Source organism: Balaenoptera physalus (genome assembly GCF_965194825.1).
Source record: "Balaenoptera physalus genome assembly, chromosome: 1".
Taxonomy (NCBI): domain Eukaryota; kingdom Metazoa; phylum Chordata; class Mammalia; order Artiodactyla; family Balaenopteridae; genus Balaenoptera; species Balaenoptera physalus.
In genome coordinates, this window is record NC_138882.1 from 46,371,705 (window position 1) to 46,390,365 (window position 18,661).

Here is an 18,661-nt window from a genome sequence, read left to right on the forward strand (position 1 = left end):
TATTCATTGCGGCATGTGGGATCTTTTGTTGTGGCACTCGTTGTGGCGCACGGGCTCTTCGTAGTGGCACGCAGGCTTCTCTATAGTTGTGACATGCGGGTTTTCTCTTCTCTAGTCGTGGCGTGGGCTCCAGAGCACATAGGCTCTGTAGTTTGCGGCACGCAGGCTCTCTAGTTGAGGCGGGTGAGCTCAGTAGTTGTGTCGCGCGGGCTTAGTTGCCCCACGGCATGTGGGATATTAGTTCCCCCACCAGGGATCGAACCCACGTCCCCTGCATTGGAAGGTGGATTCTTTACCACTGGACCACCAGGGAAGTCCCACCAGTCGGATTTTAAATTTGAATCAATTTTTACTCCTTTTCCTGCCACTGTCCCCACATACACTCAACCACCAGATCTGTTCTAATTTTTCTTTTGTATTATGACTCATACTCCTTTTCCATTCCATATCCACCAATGTAATGATTTTTGGCAATGATGTCTCTCCCACCCAGTCTGTCTTGTATGCTACTGCAAACAGCCCTTCCTCTGAAACACTGAATTGGTAATGTTACTTCTCAGTCAAAAAAATCATGCATCTTTATTGCCTAAATAGAGTTCAGCTTCTCAGATTGAAATTTAATATCCTCTATAATCTGACCCAACCTACTTTTCCAGATTTATTTCCCAGCATTTTCCCTGACACAACTTCTCTCTCTCTCTTTTTTTCCTCTCTCTCTCTTTTTACATGCAATAAAATTTATTAAATGTCTATCCTAGACTGGGTACTATATATGTTTCTTGATAGTGGAGTCATTTTTTTCCCTCCAGTTTTATTGAGATATAATCAACATATAACATTGTATAAGTTTTAGATATATAACATAATGATTAGCTCTATGTATATATTGTAAAATGATCACCAAAAAAAATTAACATCCATCACCTCACATAGTTACAGATTTTTTTTTCCATTTTTATGAGAACTTTTATGTTCTGCTTTCTTAGTCACTTTCCAATAAACAGTACAGTATCATTAACTGTAATCACCCTGCTATACATTATATCCCCAGAACATATTTATCTTATAACTGCAAGTCTGTACCCTTTGACCATATCCACCCAGTTCTCCCACCCTTCCAGTCTCCACCACTGGCAGCCACAAATCCGATCTCCATTTCTGTGAGTTTGGTTTTTTTAGATTCCACATATAAGTTAGATCATACAGTATTTGTCTTTCTGATTTATTTCACTTAGCATACTGCCTTCAGGGTCCATCCATGTTGTCTGAAATGGCAGGATTGCCTTCTGTTTTATGGCTGAATGGTATTCCACTGGGTATATATATATATACCACATATTCTTTATTCATTCATCCATCTGTGGACAGTTAGATTGTGTCCGTGTCTTGGCTATTGTAAATAATGATGCAATGAACTACTCTTTTTTCTAACCTGAAATCACTAAAACTATCATTTAAGTAAGATCTTCTCAGCCTTTTCTTTTTAATGTGCCTTGGTAAACTTAAATCAAGCTCATAGCAGTCATTTTGTGTGTTTCCCCATCTCTAAAACGTGGATAGGGACTCCCCTGGTGGCGCAGTGGTTAAGACTCCGCGCTCCCAATGAAGGGGGCCCAGGTTTGATCCCTTGTCCAGGAACTAGATCCCACATGCATGATGCAACTAAGAGTTCGCATGCCACAACTAAGGAGCCAGTGAGCCGCAACTAAGGAGCCTGCCTGCTGCAACTAAGGAGCCTAAGTGCCACAACTAAGAAGCTGGTGAGCCGCAACTAAGGAGCCCGCCTGCCACAACTAAGACCCAATGCAACCAAATAAATAAATAAATATAAAATGTGAATATTAGAACTTACTTCACAAGCTTGTTATAAGAATAGGAAAATATATGTAAAGACCACGGCACATAGTAAATGCTAACTTTTTACATTTATGAAGCACACGTAGGGAGAAGATGGTTAATACTTCCCGTAAATAGGGGTTTTTCTACTCCATACTGGCTAGGCTTGTGTCACCATCTCCCACTGTGTAGTGAATGTCCCTTATGACTCAAGTCCAATAGGAATAGAAAGCCTGTGAGAAGGGCCCTCTTGGTTTCAATTCCTCTTGGTCATTTGCTTACACGTACAAAGTTGTTCTTTTTCATTCACAATGATGCTATTGTGCAGTATTTGAAAAGCACTGATCCAGGAAAGTTGTTTTCATGTTTTGGTGCATTAGGGTAAACTTCAGCAGGAGGAGTTCCAACTACCCATCTTCCCTTCAAGTAGAGTAACTGCACTCTTACTCATATTGTATATTGAGTTTCTCTGTAAGATTTTGTTTCAAAAAGTATTCCATTGTAAAAAGAAAGAAAAAAAAAATCCTACCAAAGCCCAAATAAACAACATACGTGGATATTTTATTTGAACGTGGATTATAGAAAAGTGTTTTACAAACTATTAATGGAAATCTGTCAGACACATTTTCTTGTGGTAAATTTTCTTCAGAGGCATTTTAGTGAGAAAGTAGAATAAGAATTACTTATGAAAGTATTAAGATTTTGAAAGAATTGTTTTTGTTATTTATAAAATTATATTCTTTATTATTATTATACTACTTTTTTTCTTTATTACAATTTAAAAACTCATTTTTCCTCCAATTTCTCCCAAGGGATAATGGGATTACAATGGGCAAAACACCTTGGAAATGCAGTCAAGGTTACAATTAATGATTTGAATGAAAACTCTGTGACGTTGATTCAGGAGAACTGCCATTTAAACAAATTGAAAGTGGTGGTGGACAGTAAGGAAAAGGAAGAGAGTGATGATATTCCTGAAGAAGGAGAGGAAAACTTTGGTAATATTAAGGTGACCAAAATGGATGCCAATGTACTGATGCATTTGAGATCTTTTGATTTCATGTAAGTGAAAAAAATTGTGTCACTTTCTAAACTGACTTGGATTTGGCGGGAGGCGGGGTAGGGAGGGGGCCGTTAAAAATTAACATAGTTTGTCACTGTTTGTTTATTTAAATTAATACAGTTTTTTGGCATTGGCCTAAGGAATGCAGTAAGAACATTTTCTAGCATTTGAAATAAAATGCCTGGGCATGACAATTTCCTCTAAGCCTGATTTATTTTTACATGTCTAACATATCATATGATCGTTTTATTGCTTACTTGAAAAACATAATTATGTATTTAAAATAGATTTATGAAGTCCTTTTGAATCCATGGAATTTTGTCATTAGAAATAATTACAGTGGTATTATTTTGGATACTAGTATGATTTTAAATAAGTCTATATTCTTTCTGATTTTAGACACCTAGACCCTTTTGGAACATCTGTGAACTATCTTGATTCTGCATTCAGAAATATAAGAAACCTTGGCATAGTGTCAGTGACTTCTACAGATATCAGTTCTTTATATGCCAAGGCACAACATGTTGCCCGGCGTCACTACGGCTGTAACATTGTCCGAACTGAATATTACAAGGAGCTAGCAGCCAGAATTGTTGTAGCTGCAGTGGCAAGGTACCAAATGGCCAACAGTGTACCTTGTCTGGGTATATGATAAAAAGAAATAATATTACAAGAAGTGTTTATTTCATTCCTCAAAATATGCATGAAATACAAATTCCGTATTCCATATATGTCATCTTGATTTGTTTGGTAATTTTATGTTATGTTAGAATGTGATTTAAAAGCTTGTGCCTAAAATAGTTTACTCTTCAATTTAAAATGTTATTAAAATAATTAAAGTAGTAAGAAAGAAAATATTGAAAGTTAATTTCAAATCAGTTTATTTCAACAATGTAGGGGACAGAACCATGAAAAGGGAAAGCAAAGACTGTTTTTAGATTTAGAAACAATCATTTTTTAATGTCCATTTCATCTTTTATTTATGTAGTTTAAAAAAATGATGGCTTATAAACTTGATTCAAATCAATACATACAAAGTTTAAGTTAGTTTAGAACTTTAGAGGGAAAACTAAGTACATAAATGGTGTATCAAGTAGAATTTAATCCAAAAGTATATAAAAGTAATAATGGCAAGGACTTTGCTTATTCATTTTTCACTGACTGTTCAGTTCCTGCATGTAGTTAGTACTCAATAAACATATATTGTTTAGAGGAAGCTTTTATAGAAAAAAGTAGATAAAAATAAAGAAAGATGGTTGTGATGACAAGAAACAAAGTGACACTGAAAACCAGAGAATATTGAGAAGATATCATAAGGGAAAATGTGTAGTTACTAAAATCCTGCCAAGCATCCTATATATCCTGTGTTTCAATTTGTGTAGAAGTTATAGTAATGATCTTTTAAAATCACTGCTACTAAGAATTGAATTTTCCTTATTTTCCCATAACCCATCCATAGTTTAGTGTCCAAGTTAGTATTGTCAGTATAATGCCAAACAAAGGAAAATGATAAGCTCCCAAAATAACTTTAAAAAATTTTTCCAGAGCTGCAGCCCGATGTAACAAAGGCATAGAAGTACTGTTTGCAGTGGCTCTGGAACATTTTGTATTGGTTGTTGTGAGAGTTTTGAGGGGGCCTACTTCTGCAGATGAAACAGCCAAGAAGATTCAGTACCTAATCCATTGTCAGTGGTGTGAAGAGAGAATTTTTCAGAAGGATGGTAATATGGTAGAAGGTAAATTCAAGTTTCTTTTGACTGTATATCCTGTTTAATTTATGTATAAGCCTCCAATGAATAAGCCTTTATCACATCCCTAATTATACATATTGTTGTCCTTTGATTTTAAAGATTACAGTGCTAACTTTATTTCCTATACTGGATTTCCTTTCATCAACAGACAAGACATTCGTGTGAGTTCATTAAAATCATTTACTCATCATAATTTATGCTCTCTAGCCCTGCCCTCTGTTGAAACATCTAGAAATAACTTAGTTTCCACTGTCACTAATTTTAGGAACATTAAGTCAGATTACCTCTTTGTCTAGGATGTTTCAAATCATTAATTCTATAAAAATAATTTTCATGTTTCTGACTGAATATAAAAGCCATCAGTTATAAAATTCATTCAGTAAACATTTATTGAGCCTCTACTATATGCCAGGCCTGGGGAATCAAGGAAAAAGATGTGGCTTGTGCCCTCATCAGGCTGTTTCTATTTTGCTTTTCTGGGACATAGAGTTGCCCATTGTTTTCTGTTAGGTTCTTGGCATTTTTTAAATATGGATTTTTAAGAACTCCTTTATATACTAGAGTTTAACCCTTATGATATGATACGATAGTTGCAGATATTTTTTCTCGTTTTGTCACTTGTGTTTGCATCTTTTTTTTTTTTTTACCTTTTCATGCAGAAGTTTTTCATTGTTGCCGTTGTTAAGTTAATCAAACTTTTAATGTACTCTGGATTTTGTCTGTAGTTGGAAAGAGCTTTCCTATCCTATATTATTCAAGGAAGGTTATGTTTCATTGAATAGTTCACCTCTTCACTGATTTGAGACTACCATATTTATCTTATACTGAAATCCCACATGTATTTGAGTTTGTTTCTGGATTTTCTATTCTTTTCCAGTGGTTGGATGTTCATACACCTCTATCCCACTGTTTTGATTACAGAAGACTTTTAGTGTTGTTTAATATCTGTTAAGACAATCCATTCTCATAGCTCTATTTTCAGTGTTCTGACATTGGATCCTTTTTTTTTGGCTTAACAAAAAATAAATAAATAAACCAGTTGGTGGTTTATCTTGATCACATTAAGGAGGATAGAGCTATTGTTACGGTTTTGAAGCTTCCTAAGAACCCAGTATGCTTTTCTTTTGTCCAAGAGTTAATACTTCTGCTACAGTGTTAATTGATAGTAGGAATGGAGGGCATCCTGTCATGTTCCTTGTTTTAGTTCCCTCTGGTGCTTTCTGATTCATACTTGAATCTGAGATACCTATCATTTATCATGTTGAGAAAGTAACCTTCATTTACAATTTTACTATGTTTTATCACGATGTTGAATTTTGTCACATGTTTTTTCAGCATCTGTGGAGGTGATTATATGGTATTTCTCCTTAGATCTATTAATTTGATTAATTGTAATAAAATTTCCCAATATCAAATCATTCTGACTTTCTAGAATAAACTACTCTGTCAGGAAGTATTCTTTTATTATGGATTCTGTTTACTAATTTTTTAAAGGAGTTCTGTTTCAATATCATAAATAAGATGGTATATAGTTTTCCTTTTTAGAATAATTTTGGTTGGGCTTTAGAATTAGTTTAAATTCCCTTCAAAAAGAATTTGGAACCTTTACAGTTTTTTCAATGCTTGGGAACAGTTTAGCTAGCATCAGAATTATTTGTTCACTAAAGGGTTAATAGTATTCACTCAGCTTTTCTAATTTATTTGCATAGAGTTGAGCCAAGTGATGTCTAATGATTCTTTCTAATTTCTTTGGTTTCTATGGTTATATTCTCCTTATTTTTTAAAGTTTTAGCATTTGTCCTTTCTGCCCTTTTCTCTTAACTATATTAGATACTGATTTATCTAGTCTGTTGTTTATTTTCTTAATGTTTACTTTTGTAGTAGCAAATATGTATATGTTTCTGTAATTTGGATTTATCAGTTTTAAGTAATATTCTTTGGCTTTTTGGTAACATAAATGAGGTAATAGCCTGCCATTTTCCATTTTCCCTTCCTGATTTTTGTCCATTATACCATTTTTATGTTATAGGTAACATTTATATTCTATTTTGCCAGTATAATCCACACATTAAATATATTCAGTGCTCATCATCAGTGTTCTTGCCATAATTTCTTGAATTATCTGTTGGCTAAATTTAACTTTCTGAGTTTAGTCAAGAGGGTTCATGGGGAAAATACTCTTTGACTTCTTGCATGTTTAAAGCTCCCTGTTTATAGCTTTATACTTAAAAAGTTTAAAGAGTTCGAGTGCCTTGTCGAAATTCTTTTATTGTCTTCTATTACTGAATATTATTGTAACTTTTCCTTCTTTTATATGACATAATTATTTTGCCTGGCTGCCCAGAGGAATATTTACTTTTGAAATACTATGTTCTAACCTTATTTTTAGGATCAGTTTTCCTAATCATGGAATCCCTTTTCATCATGTAGCTTCAAATATCCTTTCATTTCAAGAAAGCTTTCTTAAATATTTTTTAATTCTAATGTTTGTCTTACCTTGTACTATTATGCGTGTGCTCTCTTCAACCTGTCTTCTTTAACTATCATTTTATCTAAAAATATTCGTATATATTTATAATTGTTGTATCATCTTTGGCTCTTTTGTCATTATGAAATGTCTGTCTTTATCCCTGATATTTCTTATCTGAAAGCCTATAGTCTGATATTAATATAAATACCACTCTCATAGTTACTATTTGCATAATATATATCCTTTTAGTTTTAATCTGTAAGTGTCTTATTAGATCTTGCTTTTTTATCCAATCTGATTGTTTCTGCCTTTTGATGAGCGTGTTTAGACCATTCATATTGAATGTAGTTATTAAAATGTTTGGCTTTTCAGCACTTTTACTATTTGTTTTATATGTATCTCATGTCTTCTGTGTTCCCCCTTTGCTGCCTTCGTGGTGTTAAATATTTTTTTACTGTGTCATTTTAATTAATTCCTCTGTTGGTTTCGTAGCTATGTTTTTTCCAGTTATCTTCTTAATGGTTTCTCCAGGGATTATAATATAGACCTTTAACTTATCTTGATCTACCTCAGGTTAATACTGACTTAAGACTGGCAAAATGTGGCAACTTTGCTCTAATTCTATTTTTCTCTCACCTCCTGTGCTATTTTTGTCATATGTTAATTACATCTACAGACCCAATCCAATAATATAGTATTATTTTTTAAATCTTATGAGTTTAAAAGAAAATTAAGAAAAGAGACACACACACATATCTTTCATAGTTACCCACATAATTACCTTTCCAGTGCTCTTTATTCCTTCCTTTGGATTCAAATTACTCTGTAAAATTTCCTTTCAACCTGAAGAACCCCCTTTAGTATTTCTTATAGGGTGAGTCTGCTACAACAAATTCTCCTAGTTTTTGTGTACCTGGGAATGTCTTTATTTCACCTTCTTTTTTGAAGGATAGTTTTGCTGGATGTAGAATTATTGGTTGATAGTTTTTTTTTTCCTCTCAGCACTTCAACTATGTCAGTCCAGTGCCTTCTGGCCTCTATTATTTCTGATTAAAAGTCAGCCATTAATTGTATTGTTTTTTTTGTTTGTTTTTAATTAATTAATTAATTTATGGCTGCACTGGGTCTTCGTTGCTGTGCGCGGGCTTTCTCTAGTTGCAGCGAGTGGGGGCTACTCTTCGTTGCGGTGCGCGGGCTTCTCATTGCGGTGGCTTCTCTTGTTGCGGAGCACCAGCTCTAGAAACGCGGGCTTCAGTAGTTGTGACTCGTGGGCTCTAGAGCGCAGGCTCAGCAGTTGTGGCGCACGGGCTTAGTTGCTCTGCGGCATGTGGGATCTTCCCAGACCAGGGATCAAACCCATGTCCCCTGCTTTGGCAGGTGGATTCTTAACCACTGCGCCACCAGGGAAGTCCCCATTAATTGTACTGTTGTTCCCTCATACTTGATAAGTTATTTTTCTCTTACTGCTTTCAAGATTCTCTGTGTAGCTTTCAGCAGTTTAATAATGATGTGTCTGAGTGAGTCTCTTTGTGTTTATCCTACTTGGAATTCAGAGCTTCTTAGGGCCCTAGATAATTGTTTTTTATCAAATTTGGGGCACTATCTTGCTTCTCCAACCTAAACCTTTATCACTTCAAACTGAAGACGAATATCTTCTGTAATTACTAATCATGGATTAAAGGAGTTATATAATCATAAGCTGTTTCAAGTACAGTTTTCTAACCAATCCCTTTAACAGTTGTCCTAGAGCTACTCTAGTGTCATTCATCCTTGCTTTTTAGGTTCATATAGCCCCTAGGCTATTTCTGCCTTTAATAGCTATTCTCCCCAGTGGGGTATTCTTCCAGTAGTATGATCTCACAGCTTGTAGGCTTTCAGAAAGCACTGAATGATTTGGGATGTATGATGACTCATCTATTTTCCAGCGCTATTTAGGAATTTTTCATGAAAATATATTTTCTATCATTTCTAGAGATTTGGAATAAGAAGAGAGGACAGGTTTAAATGCTCAGTCCACCATCCTAATCTTGGTTTCAATGCAACAAAATCAGAGGAGTTACAGAATCCACTCTGGCTTTTTAAAATATAGATTTCATAAATACCTTGATGAAACTTTGAAAAGTTTTGGTCCTCCTGGATAATTGGTTTAGTGCCCTATGGTTTCTTTTCTGTTTTTTCCTAATTCAGTTTTCCTTTATGTAAGAAATAACAGACATCTTCAGTGTTTAAAAGGGTATCAGTAATGTGAGTTTCCCTCAATAAAAAAGAAAAAGAATCTCAGTGTTTTTTACCTCATACCCCAGTGTTACAGACGGTGTTCCTGCCCTTAAAATCATGAATCAATTCTTTCTTACATGGAGTTTATTATCCTTTCATATCTCACCATGTGTGTTTTACAGTATCAACAAGTAACTAAACTCAAATACACTCTGTTCAGATTTGATCCTGAATCCATAAAAACCTAACATCTTTCCCTCTCCATCAGAAGTGCTTCATGTTGTTGTATAATTTTAGACTGTTACTACAGTGGGTTTTTTTCTTTTTTTTAAATATTTTTTTAATTGACATATAGTTGATTTACAGTGTTTTATGTTTATTTTTGCTGTACAGCAAAGTGACTCAGTTATACACGTATATACATTCTTTTTTATATTCTTTTCCATTATGGTTTATCCCAGGAGATTGGATATAGTTCCCTGTGCTATACAGTAGGACCTTGTTGTTTATCCATTCTAAATGTAATAGTTTGCAACTACTAACGCCAAACTCCCAATCCATCCCTCCCTCTCCCCCTGATTAAACATTTTAAAGGATTTTTTACTTAATAAATTGCTATAAAGCAATATGATTTGTTGTCTGCATTTTTGTCTTTAATCATACAGGACTTGGAGAGTGTAAATGATTATGTCTTTCAAAAAAGTCGGTCACTTAGAATTTTTTATGTTTATCAATTAGTAATACATAATTTAAAAAGTCAGATAGTTTCATAAGTCTTATTAATAAAATAATGATATCTGCCCCACTCCCTAAAGTCAACAGCTAAAACCTCACAGCTGTTTCTTCTAATATTTAAAGTCTTTAATGTTTAGTGTCTTCCCTATTTCTAAGTAGCATGCTTATACTGCCTGTAACTTCCTTTCATGGAAGAAGAGTATTCAGCATCTCAAGCCAGCCCAGTCACATGCATGTACTTCTCCTCTCCAGTGTTGGCTTAATCAATATTCAGTGTTTACAGTTTTATAAATGTAAAAATATTGTTCACAAGTCACACTGGTTATCTATTACTGTGTAACAAATTACTCCAAAACTTAGTGGCTTGAAACAACTTTCATTATCTCATAGTTTCTCTGAGTCAAGAATCTGGGTATGGTTCAGTTGGGTCCAGTAGCTGAGGGTCTCTCACAAGGCCACAGTCAAGGTGTTGTCCAGGGCTGCAATCATCAAGGCCTGACTGGGGAAGGATCTGCTTACAAGCTCACTCACATGGTTACTGCTTGTCATGCAGTCCTCTTCATACTCACAGGATAGCAGCTCACTTCGTCGGAAGGATTAAGCAAGAACCAGAGAGAGGAAGGAAGGGAAGGAAAGAGAAAAAGAGAATATTGCCGTATTCTAGTACTAGAAATGAGTCTCTAGATCCAGTGATCTCACATTCAGGAGGAAGGGATTATAGAAGGGTATGAATGCCAGAGACAGGAATCATTGCTGCCTATCTATCTTAGAAGGCTGCTACAACACAGATGAACCAGTTAATATGCTGTAATAACATTTCTTTTTTTATACAACTCTTTGCTTACTCTGGAATTAATAATTACTATGTATTTGTCACCTTTTGTGTATATACTTTTCATAATCCATAATCCAATTCCAGTGTTCCTGTGATTTTGGTTAAGAACATCAAGTAATCTTTGGGTTTCAATTTCATTTCCCTGGAGACAGTCCTCCTGCTCTAGTTTGGGTTGTTCTCTAGGTCTGCTGAGAGCTGTTGCCCTAGGGCTTCCTTTTAGACCATCATAATGGAAATTTTCTTTGGCTTTCTCCTTCTGATGAATTTCCTATATCTTAAATCTTATGTATTTTCCACTTTTCCTTCTTTACTTTCGCCTTTTGAAACTACACTTTTTCCCATAGCTTCCTGAGGATTGCATGGCCACGTACAGAAGCCTAGGTTGGAAATCATTTTTCCTCAGAATGTTTAAGATATTATTCCATTGTCTCCTAGCCTCCAATATTGACAAGTCTGCTATTGTTCTTATATATATAGTCCTTTGTGTTTTTTTCTCTGAGTGCTCCTAAAATATCTCTTCTTAACCCAGTATTCTAAAATAACTTCATGATGTGTGTGAATTCATCTTTTTTAATTCAATGTGCTGGACAATCTGTGAGCCCTTAAACTTGAGTTCTTCAGTTTTGGTAAATTTTTTTCTATTATTTCTTTGATAATTTTCTTCTCTCAAAATATCTCTCCTCTCTTCCTGGAACTCATTTTAGTTATATGATGGATCTTCTAGATTAATTCTCTAATTTTTTTTATATCTCTACTATTAATTTATTTGGCATTTAGTTCTACTTTATAGATTTCCTTGAGTTTTATTTTCCAACTTTCCTGCTTAAATTTCTGTCATACTTGGTTCATTTCCAAGAGTTATTTCATATTTTTTCATTGCTCCCTTTTTAGTAGTATCCTATTCTTGTTTCAGAGATGTAAAATCTAATCTTACCTCTCTAAGACTGTTGATTACAGTTGGGTATATTTTATATTTAAGGGAGGATAGGGTTTTTGTTTTGCTTATTTTTGTATTGTTGCCATTATTTTGTTTTAGTTCTTCTCTTTCCTATTTCTCTTTTGTAATTTTGTTCTCTGTCATAGTATATCTCAAATGTCTAGTGGTCTTTAGTTTTCCGTGCTGAAAGTTACGTGGAAGTACTTGCGGCAGGGCTTATAAACGGATAGACTTTACTGTAATGAGAAGGCAGTCTGCCTTTTCACTACAAGAACCCCCAAATGTCAGTCAGTCAGTAAGTCTGTGTGTGTGTGTGTGTGTGTGTGTGTGTGTTGTGTGTGTGTTGTGTGTGTGTGTGTGTCTCTTTTCTCTTGGATTGGTAAGTATTTCTACAGAGGAATCTTGCAGTCTTCTATCAATCAGCTTTCTAGGAACCATGTTGAGGAAGTAGACTGGAAGGTCTTACCATTTGTACAGACTTTTACTTAGTCCCTTTCTTTTCATATGTCTCCTCACTCTTAACTGTGACTAATGTCCCTGGTTCCAGATTCTCTGTGGTTCAGCCTCACCCAAGATTAACTTCCTCTTTTGGGATGGGGAAGATGCAGAAGCCTAACTGTTGGTATTAGAGAAGATCCACAAGTCTTAAAATTTTAAACGAGGCCTTTTTTTTTTTTGCGGTACCACCCTATTCCCATCTTCAGAGACCATCAATACCTTCAATTCTCAAGCCTTTCCAGGTCCCCCATGCCAGTGGGCTTGCTGTTTATTGGTAGCCCTTCTACCCATTTCAGGCTTAGGCTTGAGCTTTCTCTGACCTGCTAAATCCCCTTGTGTATGTGCTTCCCACTTCTAAAATTTTATTGACACCTTGCATCATCTTTTGTTATCTCCTTTCCCATTTTATTTATCTTTGGGGTTTGAATTTTATTCCTTTGTTCTCATTTTAATAATGCTTTAAGAAACAGCAGAGATAAAGTATGTGTTCAGTCCATTGCATTTAAATAAAAGTCTCTAAGTATGTTTGAATTCCTTATCTGGAATTACCTTCATAGCCTGTTTTACCAGTGACATAGAAATACTAGTTTTCTTCTTTTTTTACCCCTTCATTTTTTGCTACTGGTAACTTGAAATGATAGCCCTGATCCCTCAAGATGCTGATGCTGACCAGGCACTGAGAAATCCTAGGTGAGGGGCTTGAAAAAAGACATAGGTTTATATGATGGGAGCGTTTTGCAAAATGCATCAGGAAAAAAACTGACTAATACAAGTTTATGTCTGTGCTGTCGGCGGTAAGTTGGTGTGACTGACAGAACTGTAACTGTGAATCGCCCTAATTTCAGTAACCCTGCCTGTAGTATTTGTAGTTTAGTTATTTAATGGTTTCAGGGAGAACTTCTTGAATATATTAATATAATAACTGAGGAACATCATTCTCAACAAAGCTAAGGTCAATGATAACCACACCTTCTTTTAAGGCTGAAAGGTAGACCTAGGAATGAACAATGAAGGAAGCTTTTAAGTAAATATAAGATTTTACAACTGTGCATTTTGCCATTTAATTGCATTGAATGACAGAGTGATATCAGATAGCAAGAGGTTATAGACCCATGTCCCTACCACCATAATCCTGGGTTCTGGATATATCTAGGACCCATTGATCAGATCAGGCCATTCCAAGAAAGTGAATGATCAACCCAGGAATGGCCTGGGGGAACTCAGAGTCTGATTTAAAATGACTATTCTGGGTCTGAAGTGAACTGAAAAGTCCATGGTAGAATATCACCCTTTTTTGGAAACTAAGAATAGCTCTCATACCTCCCCAGTCACCTTGTGATTCCATCAGGCCCCTCATTGCTCTTTAAACTGAATTAGTTTCTTCTAGCCTAGATTTTTGGGGCTGAATATGCATCGAGCCTAGGGAATAGAGTAATTCATTTTCTTCCCAGTTACAGAAGAGTTAACTTATAAGAAATGTCTTTATTTTGATGGGATGTTAGTTACCAGGGTATATACATTTGTTAAAGCTCATCAACCTTTTCACATAAAATGTATACATTTTACTGCGTGTAAATTATACCCCAATCAGTTGATTTTAAAATATGGATATCTTGTGGAATTTACAAGACTTTCTCCTACTTAAATTATTTCAGGTAGTATACTGACTAAAAGCTATGCCTCTAATAAGTTGTTTGATGTGGATTTCTACATCTTTCTTAAGCTTTAATCCTCTGATCTATATAACTGAGATCTTAACAGTACCTACTTCAGAGAGTTGTAAGGATTAAATTTTTTTAATGCATATAAAATACTTAGCACAATACCTGGCACATAGTAGATCCTCAGTATATTGTAGCTGCAAATTATTGTTAATATAATAATTACTACTGTTTACATTGTCATTTCCCCTTTGACTTCCCTTTTAATTATCTTTTCACAGAAAACCCATATAGACAGCTACCCTGTAACTGTCATGGAAGCATGCCTGGAAAGACAGCAATAGAACTTGGACCTCTATGGTATGTGCCTAAGCATAATATATTCAAAATTGATGAATGTATTGATTTGATTGTTGACTTTTGATTATGTGTGGTAAAAGACAAGCAAATTAAGTTTCAATTTTTTTTTTAAGTATAGGAAAATAATTATGATTCTTTTCCCCCTATGAATCTGAGGTGTTTTGTTTTCAGATTTTTCTGTACCATTATTCTTCCAAGTTCGTGACAGGGCTAAGATGCAGTAGGATCAAAGAGAAGCCTAGCTGATATGCAAATAATTTATTTCTGCATAGTAAGAATGAGGCTTTTTTCAGTTAATAACTATAGAACTAGGGTGTGATTGTAAAGTGATCACTATAACTTTTTATAGACCAGTCAACTAATACATTAATAAAAGGTCTTTGAGGAATTGGTTTTAAGTAAGAAGGGCATGTGAAAGTAAACGTCTGCTTTTGTGTTAGGTAAAGCTGTTTAGACAGGACGCAGCTGCAGATATTTAATGTATGTGTGCTTTTGCATCCTTAGTAACTAGTTATTGTATTTTTAATGCCTTAAAGTTGAATTGCTTTTACTCAGAATCCTTCCCATAAGCGTTTGTTACTAGAGATTCTTGTAGAAATTTGAGATTCCTGACAGCATTGTGACAAGAATCACTGCAAACTTCAACCTCATTACTTTACCAGGCCAAGGTTTGGCCATCTACTAAGCCTAAAAATTAATCTAATAGTAAACATATTTGTGCTGATACCCATTATTTTATCTTCGTTTCATGTAAATACTTGTAGATTAAGAACGACCTGGCCAGCCTTATCTTCTAGTACTCTCTTATTTATATCACACATTGATCCTACTCACTGATCTTGGAACTAGGGAAATTAAGAACAGGTTGCTGGATCCAGAAAGATCTCCTAGCCCAACTCCTCCCTCATTCTACAGATGAGAAAATTATGGCACAGTGTATTTAAGTGCTGGCTAAAACTGACCCCCTAAAATTTAGTTAGTAGCACAGGCAGAGCCAGAACTCAGGTTTTCTGACCTCCAAAACTGAGATCTAAACCGTGACTTAAGATTTTCTCACTTAAAGCCATTGTTCATGTCTTTACACTCATCCAGTCTCTTACCCCTTCCCCACCTCCAGTTTAAATTATATATCCTCTTTGAAGTTTCTCCTTAAGTGCTTAAACCCAAAATAATCTTTAAATTGTCTTTTAGTAAATCTTATATTGGTCACTCATTTGACACTTAAAATCACAAATCCTTTCATAATTTGCTAACCTTAACAATAATAGCTTCTCTTCCTTGAGGATATACTTTGTACTAGGGATCATAGGTGTACTATCTCATTTAATTCCCATAACAAGTCTGTGAGAGGTTTTATTTTCCATATTATGATGAGGAATATGAGACTCAAAAGCAGTAGTTATTCAAGATTTCATAGCTAGTGAGTGGTGGAGCGAGGACAGGAATTCAAGTTTATCTGACTTGGAACTGATATTCTGTCCATTATACCTGTGACTCTCAAATTAAATGGGAAGCATATCAGACTCAGCCCTGGGCCATTTTTTAACTACATCACCACCAGCATATGTAATTCTCATGTATCTCACCCTGTCCCACCATATATACACTGCAATTAAGGTTTATTACTGGAATATGCACTGTGAAAACCTCTGCCTTACACTATGTCCCTGTCTAGATTCTGTCTAGATTTATAAGCTTTCATAAGGTAAACACTGAATTTTATACTTTGGTATAACTTACACCTCTATGTACCACAGGACTTATACACCTTATGAGGGCTCAATAAATTCTTGTTGACATAATGTGAATAAATTTCCTTGACTAATCCCACTAGCTTAGAGAACTGCCGTGATAAAAGGTGTGGGTAAATTATCTTACTTGTTAAATTATGAAGACATTTTTTTTAAAGAAAACATTTCTCAAACCCAATTCTATGTTCTTTTTTCAGGTCAAGTTCCCTTTTCAATACTGGATTCCTCAAAAGAATGCTATTTGAATCTCTTCACCATGGTTTAGATGACATTCAGACCCTAATAAAGACATTAATCTTTGAGTCAGAGTGTACTCCTCAAAGTCAGTTTTCAGTTCATGCACCTTCAAATCTCAACAAGCAAGGTGACTAATTTAACACTAATTTACTAGCTTACAAATTGGTTATCAGAAATACTCCACCTTTTAATCTTTATTTGATGTTATAATCAAAAGCAGTATAATTATAAGTTGTGTGCTTTAAGTAAATCCTCTCTAATGAGTCTAATCATAATCCAGTTAACTTTTTTTTTTAATTGCATAGTTTTCTTCAGGTTTATATTAGGGGCATGAAATAAATAATGATTTTGTTAAGACAGATGTATTTTTTAAATTTTAGTAGATTAAAAGAACTAAAAGTCTGTTGTGATTTTATTACCCTACATCCTCTTTCTAGAAAGAGAATTCTGAGATCACTCTGAGAATAGTGTGGCCAAAAATTTTGTAATATCCATTAAGACATGGAAGCTAGCTTTACACTTATCACTCAGTAAAGCTAAGTTTTTTCTCCTTTGTTTTATCTGGCTATTGATATAAGGGTGGGCTTGTTAGACATCCTAGCATTGTCATGAGTCATTAGAAGCAGCTCTTATTAAAGGGTTAAAAAATGAATTCTTGTAGCCTGTTTTGGTCACAGAATCTCATATATTCATAAAAGCAGTGTGCATAGAATTAAGTAACCTTTTATTTAAACTTCGAATTGTTGCTTACTGTCATTCTGTAAAATATTTTATCATTTCCATTTGTTTTTATTTTAGAAGAATACGGTGTGTTTATTAAAACTACAGATGATACCACAACAGATAATTACATTGCACAAGGTATGTATGTATATGTGTGCGTATATATGTATGTATGTGTCTGTGCAAAAGGGCACATAGCAGAAGGGTAATTGGAAGGGAAGAGATTGCTTTGGTAGCATACTTCAAAATGCATTTTCATATTATACCAACAGCAAAATTATAATAAACCTTGTTTATCTGGCATTTGCACAGTTCAAGGTTTCTACTAATATGTACTTTGTTCACATCTCTAATATATGGTGATCCCCTTGCAAGAGCTGTAAGATCTTAAAGAACCATGTGAACCAAAATGAGATCAAATTATATTTGATAAAGGTTATAGAGTTAAGATTAAATTTTATTCTAAGTCTTATAAACTTTCTCATCAACATATGATTTATAGGAATTCCATTGATTAACCAGGAGACCCTATACTCCGGCCGTAAGAATTTATTACATGGCCTTTCTTACAATTTGGGGTGTGTGCATACTTTAAAATTTACTTATATTAGACACTGCAAATTCATATCAGAAGGGTGTTAAGATTTATAATGTCAGTGCCTTAATGTCTAAAGTTTTTAAAAGACAATGTTAGATTCTAAATGTGTTTTGTATACAGGTAAAAAGAAAACACAGTGTTAAGACTGAAAGAACAGAGGACTATAATTACAAGCTATAATTTTGTATTGCTCAACATTTTAGTGCTGATCTTCTAAGACAAGAAAATTTCAACTCCTGCTAATAGCTTACGGTTTAGTAATTACTGCATACTCTTTCCAACAGTCATGTTCATTTGGCATCTTCAACTAATTTGCGAAGATTCAAATCACTTAAATGATTTATTCTCCTTAATTTCTCTGTTGGAGGGAAGAAAAAGGCATTACGGTGTACTGTGAAGCACATTAGATTTAAGAGCATCATTCTACTTCTTTGTTTCGTTTGTTGTATAACCTCAGCCAGGTCCCCCACCTTCAAAAGAGTTGTCATAAAACCTTTTTAGAATAAGGTAAAACATAAGTTTTAAAAATATTTAAAATCTGTGAGCCTTTCTCATGTATAAATTAAGGGAATTAGACTAATCTCTTTGGGTTCTTTTATAGCTCTGAAATTATATGATTATTCTAAACTAGTATATCAATATACAGAATCTTCCATGATAGAAAATATCAGGCAAAAAAAACCCATGTACTGCTGATGGTAGTAATTATTAAGGTTTGGTATCGGATTTTTAGTCTCAGACTTTCCTAAATCTTCTTAGATTTAATGTGAGAGTATAATCAAGTTTTAATTATTGGATTTAATGGGGGAGTCATGAGGCAACAGTTCAACAATAATTTATATTTATCTTTGAATGCAGTTTATCATTTTCATGCATCAAATTTCGCTTCTGAATACTTTTGCTTAAGTGAATGTTAGTTTTCATAAAAATTTAAAATTTGGCCATAATAACATCCTTGTAGAAATAATTAAGAGTTGAACATTCAGAAA

General features: G+C 34.5%; 2 protein-coding genes and 1 pseudogene across 11 annotated transcripts in view; 1 reads left to right on the plus strand and 2 right to left on the minus strand.

The window, feature by feature from the left end:
* LOC309666366 (reactive oxygen species modulator 1 pseudogene) overlaps positions 1–18,661 on the minus strand; it is a 263,646-nt pseudogene that overhangs the window by 81,754 nt on the left and 163,231 nt on the right. The gene's annotated exons all lie outside the window — the stretch shown is intronic.
* The window catches only part of TRMT1L (tRNA methyltransferase 1L), a 36,308-nt gene that overhangs the window by 15,290 nt on the left and 2,357 nt on the right, over positions 1–18,661 (plus strand). For all 8 annotated transcript variants that reach the window (XM_082473026.1, XM_082473027.1, XM_082473030.1 and 5 more), the window contains 6 exons: positions 2,649–2,898; positions 3,299–3,511; positions 4,445–4,635; positions 14,285–14,363; positions 16,312–16,478; positions 17,150–17,212. In XM_082473026.1, coding sequence (XP_082329152.1) covers positions 2,649–2,898; positions 3,299–3,511; positions 4,445–4,635; positions 14,285–14,363; positions 16,312–16,478; positions 17,150–17,212 — 963 coding nt within the window. The remainder of the gene's footprint in view (positions 1–2,648; positions 2,899–3,298; positions 3,512–4,444; positions 4,636–14,284; positions 14,364–16,311; positions 16,479–17,149; positions 17,213–18,661) is intronic.
* The window catches only part of RNF2 (ring finger protein 2), a 96,792-nt gene continuing 82,948 nt past the window's right edge, over positions 4,818–18,661 (minus strand). Inside the window, exons 7-8 of one of the 2 annotated variants that reach the window (XR_014266948.1) lie at positions 17,924–18,030; positions 4,818–10,655 (exon numbers count right to left, since the gene is read on the minus strand). Coding sequence is in view for 1 of the 2 variants with exons in the window: in XM_082473388.1 (XP_082329514.1) it covers positions 18,022–18,030 (9 nt within the window). In the remaining variant the exon portion in view is untranslated. Of the gene's footprint in view, positions 10,656–17,225; positions 18,031–18,661 lie in introns of those variants that run through there. The other variant, XM_082473388.1, reaches the window with a different exon arrangement.